At 36.4% G+C, this 16,397-nt stretch overlaps 2 protein-coding genes across 7 annotated transcripts in view; both read right to left on the reverse strand.

The window, feature by feature from the left end:
* The window catches only part of LOC113115085 (rho guanine nucleotide exchange factor 12-like), a 54,984-nt gene extending 44,372 nt beyond the window's left edge, over positions 1-10,612 (reverse strand). For 4 of the 5 annotated variants that reach the window (XR_003293825.1, XM_026282358.1, XM_026282357.1 and 1 more), the window contains exons 1-2: positions 10,025-10,610; positions 9,314-9,477 (exon numbers count right to left, since the gene is read on the reverse strand). Coding sequence is in view for 4 of the 5 variants with exons in the window: in XM_026282358.1 (XP_026138143.1) it covers positions 9,314-9,345 (32 nt within the window). In the remaining variant the exon portion in view is untranslated. Of the gene's footprint in view, positions 1-9,313; positions 9,478-10,024 lie in introns of all 5 variants that reach the window. The other variant, XM_026282356.1, reaches the window with a different exon arrangement.
* Positions 10,613-11,555: 943 nt separating this feature from the next.
* LOC113115088 (transmembrane protein 136) lies at positions 11,556-16,195 on the reverse strand. 2 transcript variants are annotated; one of them, XM_026282360.1, is made up of 3 exons: positions 15,860-16,195; positions 13,930-14,140; positions 11,556-12,752 (listed from the first exon to the last, which is right to left on the reverse strand). In XM_026282360.1, the coding sequence occupies exons 2-3, from the start codon at positions 14,123-14,125 to the stop codon at positions 12,220-12,222; spliced, it is 729 nt and encodes a 242-aa protein (XP_026138145.1). In that variant the 5' UTR covers positions 14,126-14,140; positions 15,860-16,195; the 3' UTR covers positions 11,556-12,219. The 2 variants fall into 2 exon arrangements, with proteins under 2 accessions (XP_026138145.1, XP_026138146.1); XM_026282361.1 differs by lacking the exon at positions 15,860-16,195 and adding an exon at positions 14,220-14,593.
* Between the last annotated feature and the right edge of the window lie 202 nt (positions 16,196-16,397).

Below are 16,397 nucleotides of genomic sequence, written 5' to 3' on the forward strand. Positions count from 1 at the left end.
CACAATTAATCAAAATTAATTAGGCAGAGCGCTAAGATAGGGTTGTGACGGTGAGGAATGTTTCCCACCGGTAATACTGGTATCACTGTGGGGGTGGTCAGTTCCCTATTTTCCTTGCTTTACTTCACTTTTAAATAGCTTATAAAAGCGGCATGCACATTTAGCTTTTACTTTCAAATAGCACCAATTCAACGTAAAGCAATTGTTCATTTTTAGTTTGTTGGAAATTTCCCTCTTTTCCTAGCTATCCTTCGCTTATAAATAGCTTAAAAGCGCCAAGTGCATTTTACTTTCACTTTCGAATTAGTGGCAGTTCAGAGTCAATTGCTTGAATGCAACAACAAAATACAACATCAAACTCACTTTAGAATAACTTTTATTAACAAAACAAATAAAAATACACCATGCTACAGGACAGGCTATGCCTAATATAAAATAATAAATAACTTGCATAAACTTTAAATAGGTATACAAAACTGGAAATAGGCTAAGTACACAGTAAGTGTATAATATACAGTGCCCTTCATAAGTATTGGAACAGTAAAGACAAAATTGCTTTTTCTGCTGTGGAATCAAGACATTTGCAAATATTAAATTATGAATATGCGACAAAACTATAGAATGTCTCATTTTATTATTAGGTCTTTTGACACAGACATGTTTTACCAAATAAAAAGGACAGTACTTTTATAGTTTATCCCACTTTTTGATGTGAGCATAAGTATTTGAACATTTAAGGCAGATGTAAATGATTAAAAGCTAATATTCAGTTGCAGATCCCTTACATGCAATCAGAGCGGTGAGTCTGCAACCCATAGACATCACCAGACTCTTGCTCTTATGCTTTGAAATGCTTTTCTTCAATCTTTAATGCAGCCAGTTCCAACTGTTGCTTGTTTTGGGGAGTTTCTGTCTTTAGTCTGGTCTTCAACTGGTGAAATTAATGTTCAGTCAGATTTAAATCTGGAGATTGATTTGGGCAATCTAAGACTTTACATTGCTTTGCTCTTATAAAGTCCTTGACTGAACTGGCAGGGTGTTTTGGGTCATTGTCCTGATTTAATATGAAGTGCTTTCTAATGATTTGGTGGCATTGTCTTGATTATTGGTAGCCAAGATGATTTTGTACCCTTCCAAACTTATTCTGCCATCATACATTAAGTCATTATTAAAATGAAGAGGTCCTGTTCTGGAGACAGCCACGCATGCCCATACCATGACACCACCTCCATCAAACTTTACATATGAGCTTGTATGCTTAGGATCATTTGCAGTTCCCTTTTTTTCTCTCCACACTTTTGCTTTCCAATCACTTAGATAACGGTTAATCTGTGTCTCATTGGTCCATCAACTCAGTTCCAAAACTCTACTGGCTCACATTTGTGAAGAATCTTGCCTTTCTATTTTCGGTGTTCAGAGGATTGTGTCTTGCTGTGTAGCTTCTGTAATTCTGTCTCAACTTCTCCTGCGGACTGTATATTGATAGAGAATCACCCCAGCTTTCTGAAGGTTGTAGGTGATTTTACAGACATGAATTTTAGGGTTAATTTTCAAGCTTTTATGATGTGTCTGTCATCAACTATTATTGTTTTTCTCAGCCAATCAGGTCGTTGTTGGTTGCTGATGTCGCCGGTAGTTTCCAAACTCTTGATTTCTCCATGCCCTTTGTTTTTCCTATAGTTCTAATTGACTTCCTTTTATCTTTCAGCCTCCAAATTGCTTGCTTTTCTTTCAAAGTCGGCTTCCTCGTCTTCATCCTGGTTTGTGTGTGTCATCGTCGAATGCAAGACTTAGAATGCAGAAGCAATGGATATAACTGATAAGACACATTCCCTGATTTTAATATCGGAAGAATTAATGAAACAGGACACAGCTGAACACTTAGAAACACCTGTGAGGTCACATCACACAGGAAGATGAAATTCTAAAAGTGCTGATCTTCGTAGCTGGTAAAACATATTTGTTGAATCACCCAATAATAAAATGTGACATTCTGTAGTTTTGTCACATATTCATCTTTTAATCAGATTTACAGATTTCTTGACTCCACAGCAAAAACAGAACAATTTTGTCTTTACTGTTCCAATACTTATGGAGGGGACTGCATAACCAAATAAATAAGAAACACAGAACATTTATCAGCAACTGAATAAGAAAGCTTGGAGGCACGGCATATACCTTGATGTCAAATAAAATTAATAAATGACAGAGAGTTTAAATAAAGTAAAAATCAGCAAACAATGTGGAACCAATTAAATGAGAAACTAATGTTTTAAAAAGAACTTCGAAAAAACCTTCGATAAATGGAAAAAGTCAACAGGCTTTTCTAAATCCAAAATAGTGGAAAACACGCACTTTTGCATTTTGTCTCAAAACTAAATCATCTGCAATCGTCTTGTTTGTCTCACCTCACTCTTCTTGTCAGTCAGCTCAACTCACTCTCCTCACTGGATAAATGACATCTGATCTGTTATACATTAGGAGTGTTAATGGTCCACTTGAGAGATAGGTGGCAGTAATGCACTTATAAGTCTGCGATCCGCAAGAAGAAACAAGAAGAAGAAGCAGCATTGCTGATGTAAAGCGTGTTCACAAGAGTTCTAACAGTTCGGACATTGGGTCTCATTCATGAAACACGAGCAGAACGAATTTTTGTGTAAATCGCGTGTAAAGTGGTTCTGGCGTAAATTTTCGGATTCATTAAAACGTTCGTATTTTCCAAATGTTAGTTGGTACGAAATAAATCTACACCTGCTCCCAGTCACGCGTAAATAGTGCGTTTAACGTCTGAACGTTTTGCTCATTAATACTGCAGCATTTTAATTCTTAATCGGGTACATATTTACACAGCATTTTGAAAAAAAATATTATATATAGTAATTACATAGGGTTTTTCCTTTCACTTTTGGGACTGTTCGATTAACAGATGAAACTCTATTAACATCGTCTGTAATATGCTACCAAGCATGCTTTTTTTTAGGACCTGATACGCCACTATGTACGCTTGAAAATAAAACGTGGCGTTTTGAATGAACTTCTGATAATAAAACTTCAAATTCTGCAGCTGAGAAATTTTAATTTTCATTCGCTTTTGAAAAGACGTGTTGGAATCATTCGTTTGGTGTCATAATATGATGCTCATATATAGTTGTCAGTCGGATTTAATGGGAGGGATTTATGGTAATTGAGAATGAGCGTGCACGCGCGTCGCATTTACGACTGATTGGAATTCATTAACACACACACACACATTTCACTATCACATCTGACGTTTACGAAGTTTTTGTGAATCAGGAGAAGAGTTTTCGGGAAGTTCTCTTTACGCGCAAATCACTCACATATTTACTCGTATATTTACGAATGTTTCATGAATGAGACCCATTGAGTGAATCAGAGGTAAAAAAAAAACATATAAATACTGTTCAGTTTTTTGCACAGACCAATTTTTTTGTGTCTTTACACATCAATGTATCGTCCTGAGCCGCAGGGTTTAATATGGATTTGTCTGTGCATTATTCTGTTACCATTTGCCATGCATTGTACAATTTAGAGACTGCAATGACTGAAGGTAAAAATCATAATTTGTGTTCTACAGAAGAAACAAAGTCACTTACATCTTGGATGCCCTGCACCAAACTTGAAATTTGGAACACAGAAAAATTTATTTGCATGTATGCATGGATCAATGGAAGCCAATGGAACAAAACGAATAACGTGACCAGCCCCCTTAGCAAAAGCTGCCAGAGTAGCACCACTCATCACTTTTTTTCTTCTTCAAATATTCATGTGTCCGCCCAATGATTACATACAAAACCTCCAAATCTGCCAAATGTGACAAAATATTTGTTTCCTTTCATGACATTTGAGCCTTGTAGGTTGCTAAGTATTTGCAGCACATGATATCACCATCAAAACGGTCATGTGCTAATTTATATGCTAACAGCTAATTCAAAACAAAACGCTTCTTTAAGCCATTCCTGTAATCATACATCTGGCATATGATTATTACCTGATGAAAACAATAACAACCAAATGTGGTTTTAAGCTGAAAAAACACATGCCTCAAATGTCAAGGACGTTGACTGTAAATGGGTGTTGAAAAATGGAAAAACACCATACCTGAAACTTGCCCATACTTATTAAAATTACTTTAATGGCCATGTGAAATGCATTTCTTGCCATTACTCCCGAAGGGACATTCTGTAACACAAAATGCACATTCATGGCTATCTTCTGCGTGAGACTGAGATTTCTGAGTTACTTCTATTCATAGACTTTCAGTTGATTTCACAGTGCGGTCTGGGTTTCATGACTGTCAACTCCGATTTTCTACACTGCCAGAGAAACCAGAATATCCACCCCGCACAGACCAGCCTTCCTTCGAACTATGATTTTGTGCATTTCTTTAAAGATTTTCCACTGGGCAAAACTGGTATTCTTGTCCAAATCCAAAATCAAACATCTATGTCAATCTGCAAACTTCAGCATTTCCACCCCATCCATCAAGACAACAAGAAACGAATTTCTCTATTTCAGCTCAGAAGGGTGTAAGACACAAGGCAGCACTGCTGAAATCACAATGAGGGCTTTGACAAGACGGATGACTCACCTGCAGCAAAGCTTACATACTCATATATTTATGTCTGAAAACGGAGTAACTAGGTGTGTTTCTGAGACTTTCAGCTGCTTCGCCCAAGGTAAAGGTGAGCAAAGGTGTGGCCCGGTACTGTAGTGAAAGGCCCATTTGTCTGGAGGTGAAGGGGGCAGGGGAGAATGTAGGGGAAGGGGGGGGGGGGTGTCGGGGGTGTCAGACATTGTTGTGTCTCAGCAGGGGCTGGTGATCTTTACTGAGACAGATCTGGTGCAGAAAGAGCACCGGAGAGGAGAAGGAGTGGCTGTTGTGTACATGCCAAAGTGGCAGCAGGGTGTGAGGCCGGCCCACTCCACTCTTCATTTACACTCCAGTGAGAGCGTCTGTCAGCCACTATGGCCACAAGGATGAGCAGTACACAACAATATCATACTCAAAACATCAGCGTACTGCTTCATAAATCCTCAACCGTAAATCTTTGTATTGCAGAAAGCGATGGGCGTGTGTCAGGAGAACACAGCCCTCGTGTTGACACTATGATCTAAAGCTACAGCAGGCCGACCGGTTTTGTGCGTAGAAATAATGGACTGAACATCTGAGATTCAAGAGAGCTCTGCATGTGCACAGTACATGCACACTCTGCACAGCAGCTTAATTAACCACAATGCAGCAAGATTGATATACTGACAGCTAAAATACTAACTATGTGCAATTAATCATAATTACACAGCGGAGATGGTTTCCTTCTCCAATACATAGTTATATAAAATAATAAAACCAATTACATGAGATAATAAAATAGGCATATATACACATGTAAAAATTATAATACATATGTACTAATTTTAATTATGTATGTATGCATGTATGTATGTATAGACAGAAAAACCATGATTTTTGGTTGTTTTTTTCCCCTAATTTAGTATGCATTGGAGGAACACCCAAACAGCTGTATAATAAAAAACTACAAACAACAATGATCACATTAGCTGATGATTCAGACTGTAAAGGGCTGTGTTTAATTAGTCTGATTGGTTCTTCTGATTCATTAAAAGGAACTGCCCTAATCAAGTGATTCAGTGGGGAACTGAACAGCATGTTCTGCAGTAGGTTTATTGCTGCATGCAGCCAGTGTTGGAAAAGCAGTTTTGTTTTTTGTTTTTTGTCAAAAGATTATTTTCCAATACCCAAGTTTTTTATTCTCTCTCCATACAAAAATCACAAACTCACATGTTTCAGCTAAAATATACAACAATTATATTTTGGTCACGGTGCGGCAGATTAACCAGAAACGCAGCATGCTTGATGCAGGAAACATCAGGATAAGGATAGGAATGTGATTAATTTCATTACAGTAACATGAATTGAAGAGTTTCTGATGTCAAAAAACAAAAAAACAATGGTCCAAATAATAATGTCTTCATGAAACTAGTCCTGTATCGTTGCTAACTGATGCTAACTAGCTTACACTACTGGAGCTACAGCTGTAATGACCACAACATGCATTTCATTTCAGATTTTATTAATGCCAGTACAGTTTCAAATACTGGAGTGTCAAAATATCATTAGTGAAGCTATGCATCAGTGCTCAGCAGCACAGCTATTTTAAGCAACTTGGTTATTAAGCTGCTGTATGCTTATCACACGTTTCAGTTATAACTCCTCCAAGTGTGAAAAAAAAGAACATGCATGAGTGTCAGCAATGTTTAATACAAAAATTATTAATTATTATGATGGGAAAAAGTTTTAAAGGAACACACCACTATTTTCGAAAATAGGCGCATTTTCCAACTCCTCTAAAGTAAAACAGTTGAGTTTTACCGTTTTCGAAATCGAATCCATTCAGCCGATCTCTGGGTTTGGTGGTAGCACTTTTAGCTTAGCTTAGCATAGATAATTGAATATGATTAGACTGTTAACATCTCACAGCAGGCGCAATGATTTTACACAGTGCCTTAAAATAATAATATCTCTGTGCCTGCTACAACCGTGGTACGGCAGCAAAGTTCCTTGATTATTTCTCCAGAGTGAGAGTATAGTTCCAAGCCATATCGGCCTCAGAACAGAAGAGTCAAGTTTTAAATAGGAATAATACCTAACCTTTTTGGTCATTTTTGAGCGAGATGTTAACGGTCAAATCAGATTCAATGATCTATGCTAAGCTGCAGCTAAAAGTGCTACCGCCAAACCCAGTGATTGACTGAATGGATCAGAAAATGGTAAAACGGTTTAACTCTGGGGGAGTTGGAAAATAAGCCTATTTTCAAAAATAGTGGTGTGTTCCTTTAATGAGCAAGATTGTAAAACAATTATAATATTTGCTTTTTTTTACTTACATTTTTTGCCTTCAAAAAAATTATAGGAAATTACACAATTTTATAATCAATTTGTAAATCTATTTTCGCGTATAAAGAAATTGCTATTCCAATTAAATGAATGCTAATAAAAAAAAATAATCATCAGCTTGTTTTTGTTTTTATTTTTACAGTAAACAAAAAACTCAGAGTGCCTACCTTCAATGTCCTGTAAAGCTGTAATCAGAAATGCTTCTTTACACTAAACTATTACTTCAATCCTAAATACTATACAGGAATAATGTCTAAGTAAAACAATCGGTTCACAGACTTAAAAGCTGTTAACCAATCTGCTTACAGGATATCCTGTTAAATCTTACATGTCATTCTTCAGTGTAGGAGTGAAAGCGAATGAGGTCTAGACACAAAGAAACAACAAATGACTTTGAACTGGCATAACCTTAGGATTAAAACAGAATGCACCATGGCTGAAGGTAACAAAAGACACATTAGCCACATACACTGTGCCGGACAATGCATCACCTGCAGTGATAACAGATGAGACGAACACCAATCATCTTCAACTAGGCCTGGGTGGCCAAAACTGTTCAATCCTGATATTGCTACTCTTCTAGATGGAATGAAAGGCAGATAAACAAGCGAGTCTCTCCCTCAGAGTTAAGTTCAAATGCTTGTGTTTCAATCCCTGCAGCACTGAAAGCATCTGTCATCACAGAGATGACCAGACAGACAACCAGTCTGCTGTTCCACAGTGACGTCAGTGGCAAAGACCTGTGAGAGCTTACCATTAGAAAACACTCTCTGACTGACGTTTTTCAGCCATCATGAATGAAAAGTATGTGTGAGGGCTGAGCAAATAGTGGTTATTGGTACATTCATTGAACTTTCCCATAGCTTAGTTTCCACTAATCACTTGTTATGAAAAAGTCTGAGTATGATCAATATCAAATGGCAGAATGATGAAATTAGACAAGAATTCTCACTTGATTTGTGTTCTGGTCTAAAAACCAGTAACCAAGTAACACGCTTTGCTGTGAAGCAGCACAATACAATAAAAAACAACATTACAACCGTTTTCTTCTAAACACTTGTCTATATAAAATGATCAACATTTTCGCTATCTGCAAATGTTTAAGGCTTTCATTGTGTTGCCATTTAGCTTCAGAAATTAGATTTGAAACCGTTTGGATCACGCTGTAATCAACATTACAGTATTGTAACAAACCAAACCAAACCGAAGCATGATACTGGTTGATGCAGAATACAAGATGCCACCATTGCTAAAACAAGAATATCAAGCAACAGAAAAATCAATAAAGAAAGGTAGTACTGAAAACAAGCCTAACATCTGATGTTGAAAGGCTTTTTCGAGACATACATGCACAGTACATATTTTTCACATGCACAAAAAAGCAGTTCAGGACAGCGTTTTTTTTTTTTTTTTTTTTGTTAACTAAAACTACTAAAAATTGTTTTCAACAGCTGAAATAAAATAATATATAAATATTAGAAGACTTTGCCTTGGCATATAAATAAAATAAGTTAAAGCTGAAGTACTAAAACTACTAAACCTGAAATAAAAATAAATAAAAGCTAAATAGAAAATTAAAGGTAACTAAACTGAGAAAAGCACAAAAGTACTGAAACATTTGTGCGTAAAAAGCTAGTTCAGATATAAAACTTGTATTTAAATATATATATATATATATATATATATATATATATATATATATATATATATATATATATATATATATATATATATATATATATACCAGTATTACTAAAATAAAACAGGTACTCCAATGGTCTGATTAATTCTCTACTATATAGTATGCAAAAAGTAGTATATCAGTTTCACAAAACAGTAGGCAAAAAAGACCCAGATGAACTACTGCATTTGCTGATATTCAAAACAAACCCTCCCAAAATGCCACAGAAGCTGTCAAAGTCAAAATGTTGCCACAGTAAATGACTTTTGTGCTATAGGCTTCATGAAATTTGCTCATCATGGCTAAATTTCACTTGTTAAGTTAAATCATTTTGACTGTTGATAGGTCAAAAGACATACAGGTCAAAAAACAACAACAACATGGCACATCACACAGCATTTGTGAATGTATTTATACAACACACCTGCAAACCTAAAGAAACATACTTGAGTGCATCCAAATTCTCATACATGCATTGATTGGTCAATGGGAACAGAGCTCTCAAAATCGAAAGTAAAGCACAAAACCAGACTTCATGACCATAAACCTACACCAAACCAATTACAAAACCAAATCAATGAAAGCTCAACGCAGTCCAATGCAGATCGCTATGCAGAGAGTTAACACAGATATAGGCTGAAATTTCTGTATGTGGATCATACCAGATGTAAAACACAAACATAACTCATCCATACCTGTCAGTGACTGTGGACCGTGTGTCGCTCATTGGGCTTTTGTTTTTAGCTTTTATTCGTCCTATATCCTATAGTCATTTTCAGATGCATCAGGAGAGGCATCGGATTATGATGTTGCATGAGGCTGTTGCATCTGTATTTTGATGTGCTGACCAGGAGGTTCACTATTTACAAAAAAACAAAACAACAAAAGATTTATTATAGAAGTTGCACCAAAACAGCAATTTATACCAATGATTCCACACAATCATAAACATATAAAACAATTGTATTTAACCCATGAGCAGATTAATTTCAATATTAGAAATGTAAAAGCATATGATATATATATATATATATTGAAGACCTAAAAGTGCTTACACATAATATTTTCCAAAAACCAACAGGTGTTTTTTTATTATTATTTTAAACCAAGTATCCTGAAGTAACTCAAATAACACTTGGTTCTTCGAGTAATGATGCCGTTCACCAAAAATGAATCCTGCAACAATAACATTAACACCTACCTTTACTGTAATTGCAGTTTGGACATAAAAAAAAAAAAAACCTAATTATGTTCTGTGTACACAAAAACTTTATAAAAACGTTATACTTGCTAGTTTTAACAATATAGTAATACGTCAGGAGGCTTGTACAGATCAGTAAAAAAATAATTGTACCAAAATAACTCACAATTTGTGATTTTCCGTTATAGTGGAGCTGTAAATTTACCTTCATATTCAGCAGCAGCTCCCAGGTGAAGAAGAAACACTTCCTATTGCTCGAAGTTACACTCCTTTGACACTTTTGGGCTTTCTAATGCTGAATGTGTGTACGTCCACAGCCAACACAGCAGCAGCAATACCGCAAACCCACACTTGCAGACGAGGCCTTGCTATGCTAAAGCTAACAGCAGCCTAATAACGTCCACTTCAAAAATGAGACGCGATATTTTCCCAACCACAATAAACAACCGTGTGCATCCAGCACCAATCCCAGTCACCCAGACAGGGGAAAAAACACGCTCATACACGTGTCACCTCGCGGAGAGTTTCCATGGAGCGGCGACGATATCACTTCAGCATCAAAATAAACAAAACCACTCGACAAAGTTCGCGTGGCTCTTCCTGAGTGTGTTTCCAGATGATACTGAGTGCGTATGAAAGCGAGGGTCCACAGTGAAATCAGTTTAGAGGTTGTTGGTTCCGGTCCATTAGACTGGAGAAAGTTGAGATGTGCCGTGTCTCCCGCGAGGTTGCGTCTCAAAACCTAGAGTGCCGCCTGCATAGACAGCACTTCAGATTCAACCCAGTTCATGCCAGCTCGCTCTGCGCACAAAAATGCTGTCTAGGTAGACAGGCTCACTGGAATTTAAGAAACTGACAATGTTTTTGGTTATAGTTTAGATTGAAGGTGGTAATTCAAAGTTTCTCTTTCGCGAAGATTCTAACTCTGTAAACGCGTTCAGTCAGTGGAATATAAAATATTAGGACATGTTAAAAATTGTCTGTGATACAGTTGATGCAGTTTTAGATAGCTTTGAGTATAGGCTTGTTAGTATTTTGTTCATATTTACATTGAAACGTACTTGTTTTGAATGGAACATTTGAGTATCTATAGTGATTCGGACAGGGCGTTCACTTTTCGCCCTATTTTTTTCGTCATATTATGTTCTTATTAACGTAAAAGTAGATAATTTTTAGATTTGAAGTCAACTGGCTACATCAGTTGAATTAATCCTTAGGAAAATGAGGCAGTCGCTGCTTAAATTAAAAACGTCAAGCCCTAGAGTGCGAAAAACCGTTCAAGTGTTATGTTCGCTTGCCACATGGTGGACGTTCACAAAACTGCAACGCCTTAGTTTTAATTGAGTCGGACCTTTTACGTACATATTTTGTTGAGTAATTATACTTTGTATAATAACAATATACGGTTTAAGATGCACATATATTTACTTATTTGCAAGAAAAAGATCATGAATCTAAATAATTTCTTAAAAGATTTCCACCTGAATAAAAAAACACACACACAAAAAAAAAAAAAAAATATATATATATATAATTATTATAACAAAACTGCGTCACCACTTTTTAAAACAAATAATAAAACAGTATGCCAAATCACTTACAAATCACCGATTGTAACCTTTTAATAGCACTTTTTTTACAATCTCTTTAAACAACCTAAACCTCGATTTCGGTTATTAAACCCCAATATCTTAAGGATTTGTTATTCATAATTCGATCACATTAATCAGAAGTGGTGAATTAAAGTCACAATGACTTTGAATAAACTTTAATACATTTTCATTGATCAACTTCAACATTACAACATTCTAAAATACATTATTGTAATGATGCAGATGACGGTGATGATGATGTTTATTGATTTATCAAGGTGTGGTCAAATCACCATAACAGATAAACAACTGATGCAAACAGCTGGTAAGACATCATTTCAAAATGGGTTACATTTCAAAGACAAGATTTACGTTTTCACTCAAACCATTAAAATCACACAACAAATCATTCAGTAACCTTCCAGAAACATTTAGTAGTGTTTCGTGATCATTTTGGAATATTGCACGTACTAAAAGTTTAATGTAAAAGCAACATCACTAATTAAAATTTATAACAAGTAGTGTTCCTAATTACAAAAATATCAAATATTTCCAGTACTTAAAAGTTTAAACACGTCATTCCTTATGAGTACAAATATATCAAATTAGATTTGATTGTAAGAATTTTGAGTTAATCATAATGGCAAATAATAATAAAAAAAACATTAAGACCAAATCTAATCCTTTTTTAAAAATATGTAAACATCTATTAGCTGCAGATATTTATTAGCTGGTACACTTGTTCTGATTCTCATTCTTCTCTCCAGTGTTAGAAACGAGAGGCCAAAGCACTGATCTGAGAGATCTTTCAGTCTCTCTTCACATCCTGCCCGTTGACCTCCACCATCCTGCGCCGATTCATCCAGCGCTGGGATTTGAGCTGGGATTTGCGGTATGCGAAGCGGGCGATGTCCACCATGAACACCCAGGACAGCGCGTACATGGCCACACCGCCACATTTAATGATAAACTTGGGTCTTGGAGAGATCAGCTCACAGTACAACATGGTGCCACCCACGAAAATACGCATGAACACAAACAGCAGCACGAACAGAACGTCCACCACATCTCCGAGGAAGCTGTCATAGCGGCCCGAGTGTTTCAAAAACCAGCGCGTCTGAAGGAGGGGGTTTGTGATCTCGCTGCCAAACAGCACGGCGCAAGACTCGATGCCTGACTCCTCCAGCCACAGAGTGAGCAGAATACCCAGGATGCTCATGGTGTGGTGGGCAAGCATCACCAGGCCCTCTGTGCGGTAGTATACACACCAGGCCATGTCAAAGATAAAGTAGCCCAGACTGACCACCATAGCGGTGATCTGCAGAGGGGTGTTCTTTGTACCTGCAAATGATAAAATATCAGCATGATTGCAAATGTGATATTGATTTTATACAACAGTGCAAAAAAGACGATGTTAATATTATGTGAGTTTCATTTAGATTTTTATTACATTTTTATATTTACAGTATTTTTCGGACTATAAGTCGCACCTGAGTATAAGTCGCATCAGTCCAAAAATACATCATGATGAGGAAAAAAACATATATACGTCACACCGGACTATAAGTCGCATTTATTTAGAACCAAGAACCAAGAGAAAACATTACCGTCTACAGCCACGAGAGGGCGCTCTATCTCTTCAGTGTAGGCTACAGGAGAACTGAGCAGCATAGATGGCCCTCTCACGGCTGTAGACGGTAATGTTTTCTCTTGGTTCATGTCTCTAGGTTCATTTCTCTCGGTTCATGTCAAATTAATTTTGATAAATAAGTCGCACCTGACTATAAGTCGCAGGATCAGCCAAACTATGAAAAAAAGTTCGACTTCTAGTCCGGAAAATACGGTATATTGTATTTATAGAAAAAATATTGTCTGTTGTGGCTCCATTTTACCAACCAAAATAGTTTCAAACACAAATCTCTGAGAAACAAAAACTGGTGTTTTGTAACAGCCTGAATCTGCATTTAGAACAAATCAGTTGAGTGAATAATTCAATGACTCATTCAAAAATGGCTGCTTTGCCACTTGCCTGTGTTATTTTAAAAAAATCAGCCAGCTGAACGAAGATAAGAATTGGAAGATCATTAAGACAATGAATATGCCTACTTCCCCAATAAGTAAGAGCAAAAAACAGCATATGAGAAGAGTAGTATGTCCAAATTCATATTAATAAAACAGTAGACGAGAGAATTTACAAGTTCAACTGAGATTCCATAATAAGAAAGAGTTGTAAATGTCAGTGAAATGGCACAACTGACATCGTAAGTGGTTTTACTGTCGCAAACTTATCAAATATAGTACCTATTTTGGACACAGCAACTGAATTGCCAACAACTACTGGTGGTTTTAGTTTTATTTAATGTTCATAATTTTGTACTTGAACATTCGAAATCTTTTAGCATCAATTATGCAATTGCAATCACAGTGTAAATGCATTTATGTCATCTCTGAGCTGCATTAAATAGTCTCTATATATCATACACTCCTATTATATATATTAGAATTTAGTACATCTTGCCTGGGTAGGTGAAAGGCCACGGTCCATCTATGTATCCAATGTAAGCAGTTATAAAGACTGCAAGGATGCCATGGAAGAGTGTAACTAGACGACAGTTCCATTCATAGCCACAAGAGCCATTTGTGTAGCACAGCAAAGCATAAAGAGCAATCCACCCAGCTAAGCACACTCCGACTCCCAGCACCAACGGCGACATCTTTATTCGGTGAACCTAATCAAATACAATGAGCTGTCACATTCACAAAACTATTCATGTTAGATTGCATGCATGCATTCATGAGAGTACTTACGTGAAGCACCACAGCACATGAGTGACTGTCTAAAAATTATTCTTTTCCTTAGATTCTGATTCCTAAAACCACTTGAGGATGTCTGAAGGGCTAGCAGTGGATTTCACATTAACAGTTGAGAAATACAAGAGTCTGGCTGGTATCTGGGTGTGTCAAAAGTAGACCAAAAGTTACTGTGGCAACCTTATCCACACAGCTCTTTATCCTAATGTTGTCCAATCCTCGGATGTAAAGCAGCTGATGTTGAACGGGGTCAGTACTAGGTTACTTTATTTTATCGTATACATCCAGACACTGATAAAGCCTGTATGGAAGTTTGAGAACTGAGAAAGCGTTCTTATTCATAGCAGGTTTGATAAGAAATATTTGATCAAATGAACACACAGAAGTTATTGTGGCAACCCTATCCACAGTTCTTTATCCTAATGTTGTCCGAACCTTGGAAATAAAGCAGTTTAACTAAGTCCATATTAGGTTATTTTATTAAACCTATATATATATATATATATATATATATATATATATATATATATATATATATATATATCAAAACACTAATATAGGTTTTGGAAATGAGAAAGGATTGTAATTCTTATACGTACAGTTCTTTTTCCTATTGTTTGCTATAAACTATGGAAGTGAAGCAGCTAAACTACGTAAATATTAGGGTATTTTACCAAACATACATCAGAATACTGATATATACATAGGTTTTGGAACTGAGAAAGGGTTCTTATTCTTCTTTATAAATAAATAAATAAATTTAAGCATTAAGCAGATGCTTTTATCCAAATTGACATTCAGACTAACATTTTTTTTTGCCTAACATGTGTTCCCTGGGAATCGAACCCACAACCTTGCGCTGCTAACGCAATGCTCTACCACTTGAGCCACAGGAGCAGATTTAGAACTTATAACTTATATTTATAATCGATTCAGTAAAAAAAATTTGTAAAATCAATACAATTATTTATTAAAATAAATACAATAAAACATTTTAACTAAATTAGATTAATTTAAAACATGCTCCTGCTTCAGGCCAAACTATGCAATGAAAACTTTTTTTTTTTTTTATTCATATGATGCTATTGCTATTGGTTAATCAAAAACATAAAACGCAAACTGTGTAAAAAAACAGATGAATTAAAACGAATGAATAAAATGTTAACAATGTTTGTGTTTATTATTTTTCTATAATAAATATGAAGAATCAATTGTTTCACTGCACTTATATCACTTCTAAAAAAAATAAAGTAAAATAAATAAATGTTTTGTGTTTTGTTATTTTAATTTGTTTGGTTGGAAAATTAAATTCTCTAACCATGTGGATTTTCTTTTTTTTTTCCATATTAAAAGTGCTACTAAAAGCACATCATTAATCACTAATAGTTTCTTATGATTCCCATCCCTACTGTTGTCAAAGAGTCATAGTTATATATATGTATACATTTACACACACACATTATTAATTCACAGTGCAAAACGGATAGCCTTCTGCTGGATCCAGACAGGCTAATCTTCTGAGCCGTGGGCTGACTGAGGTTAAATTAATTAGCACCCTTCATTAAATTAAGATGAGCGGGTTCAACGTGTAGCCATGAAATTAAATCTGTTGTTTAAAAAAAGGAAAAAGTATATACCTCTTAAAATAGTCTCATCAAAAGCATGTTCACTGACAGGCCGGAGGGTTCTTGAGGCTCAGCCTGGATGCTGTCTGCTTCCCCCGAGCCTCCAGTCTCTGCATCACGTCCGTTACAGAAGCGCGGCAGCGGAGCGACACAAGGCCTCGAGGGATCTCCGTGAGCAGCTCCGGCATCGTCTTGGAGATGGTACGCAAATCACCACACAAACAAAAGCCACATTTCAGCCTCTCAGTCCCTCAGCGGCTGGACAACAGCAAGGATAGCAACAAAGAGGAAGACGCATCCTTCCCTTGCAGCAGGGCGACCTCTGCTGGCTCGGACTTCACAACAAATCACAACGTATTCATAGTTACCGCCGGTGTTAGCACGAGGCACGGTCACTAGAGGGTGACACGCGAGGGGATTTACAAACCTCTCGGTTGTGTCGCTTGCTTTAAACGGTAGTGTACTGTATAACAAAACATTATAACATGTTAAACATAAAGGTGGTTTGACACCATCACAATGTTGCAGCTCTGCAGAGGCATTTAAAAAA

Source organism: Carassius auratus, chromosome 15 (genome assembly GCF_003368295.1).
Source record: "Carassius auratus strain Wakin chromosome 15, ASM336829v1, whole genome shotgun sequence".
In the NCBI taxonomy this organism is placed as follows: domain Eukaryota; kingdom Metazoa; phylum Chordata; class Actinopteri; order Cypriniformes; family Cyprinidae; genus Carassius; species Carassius auratus.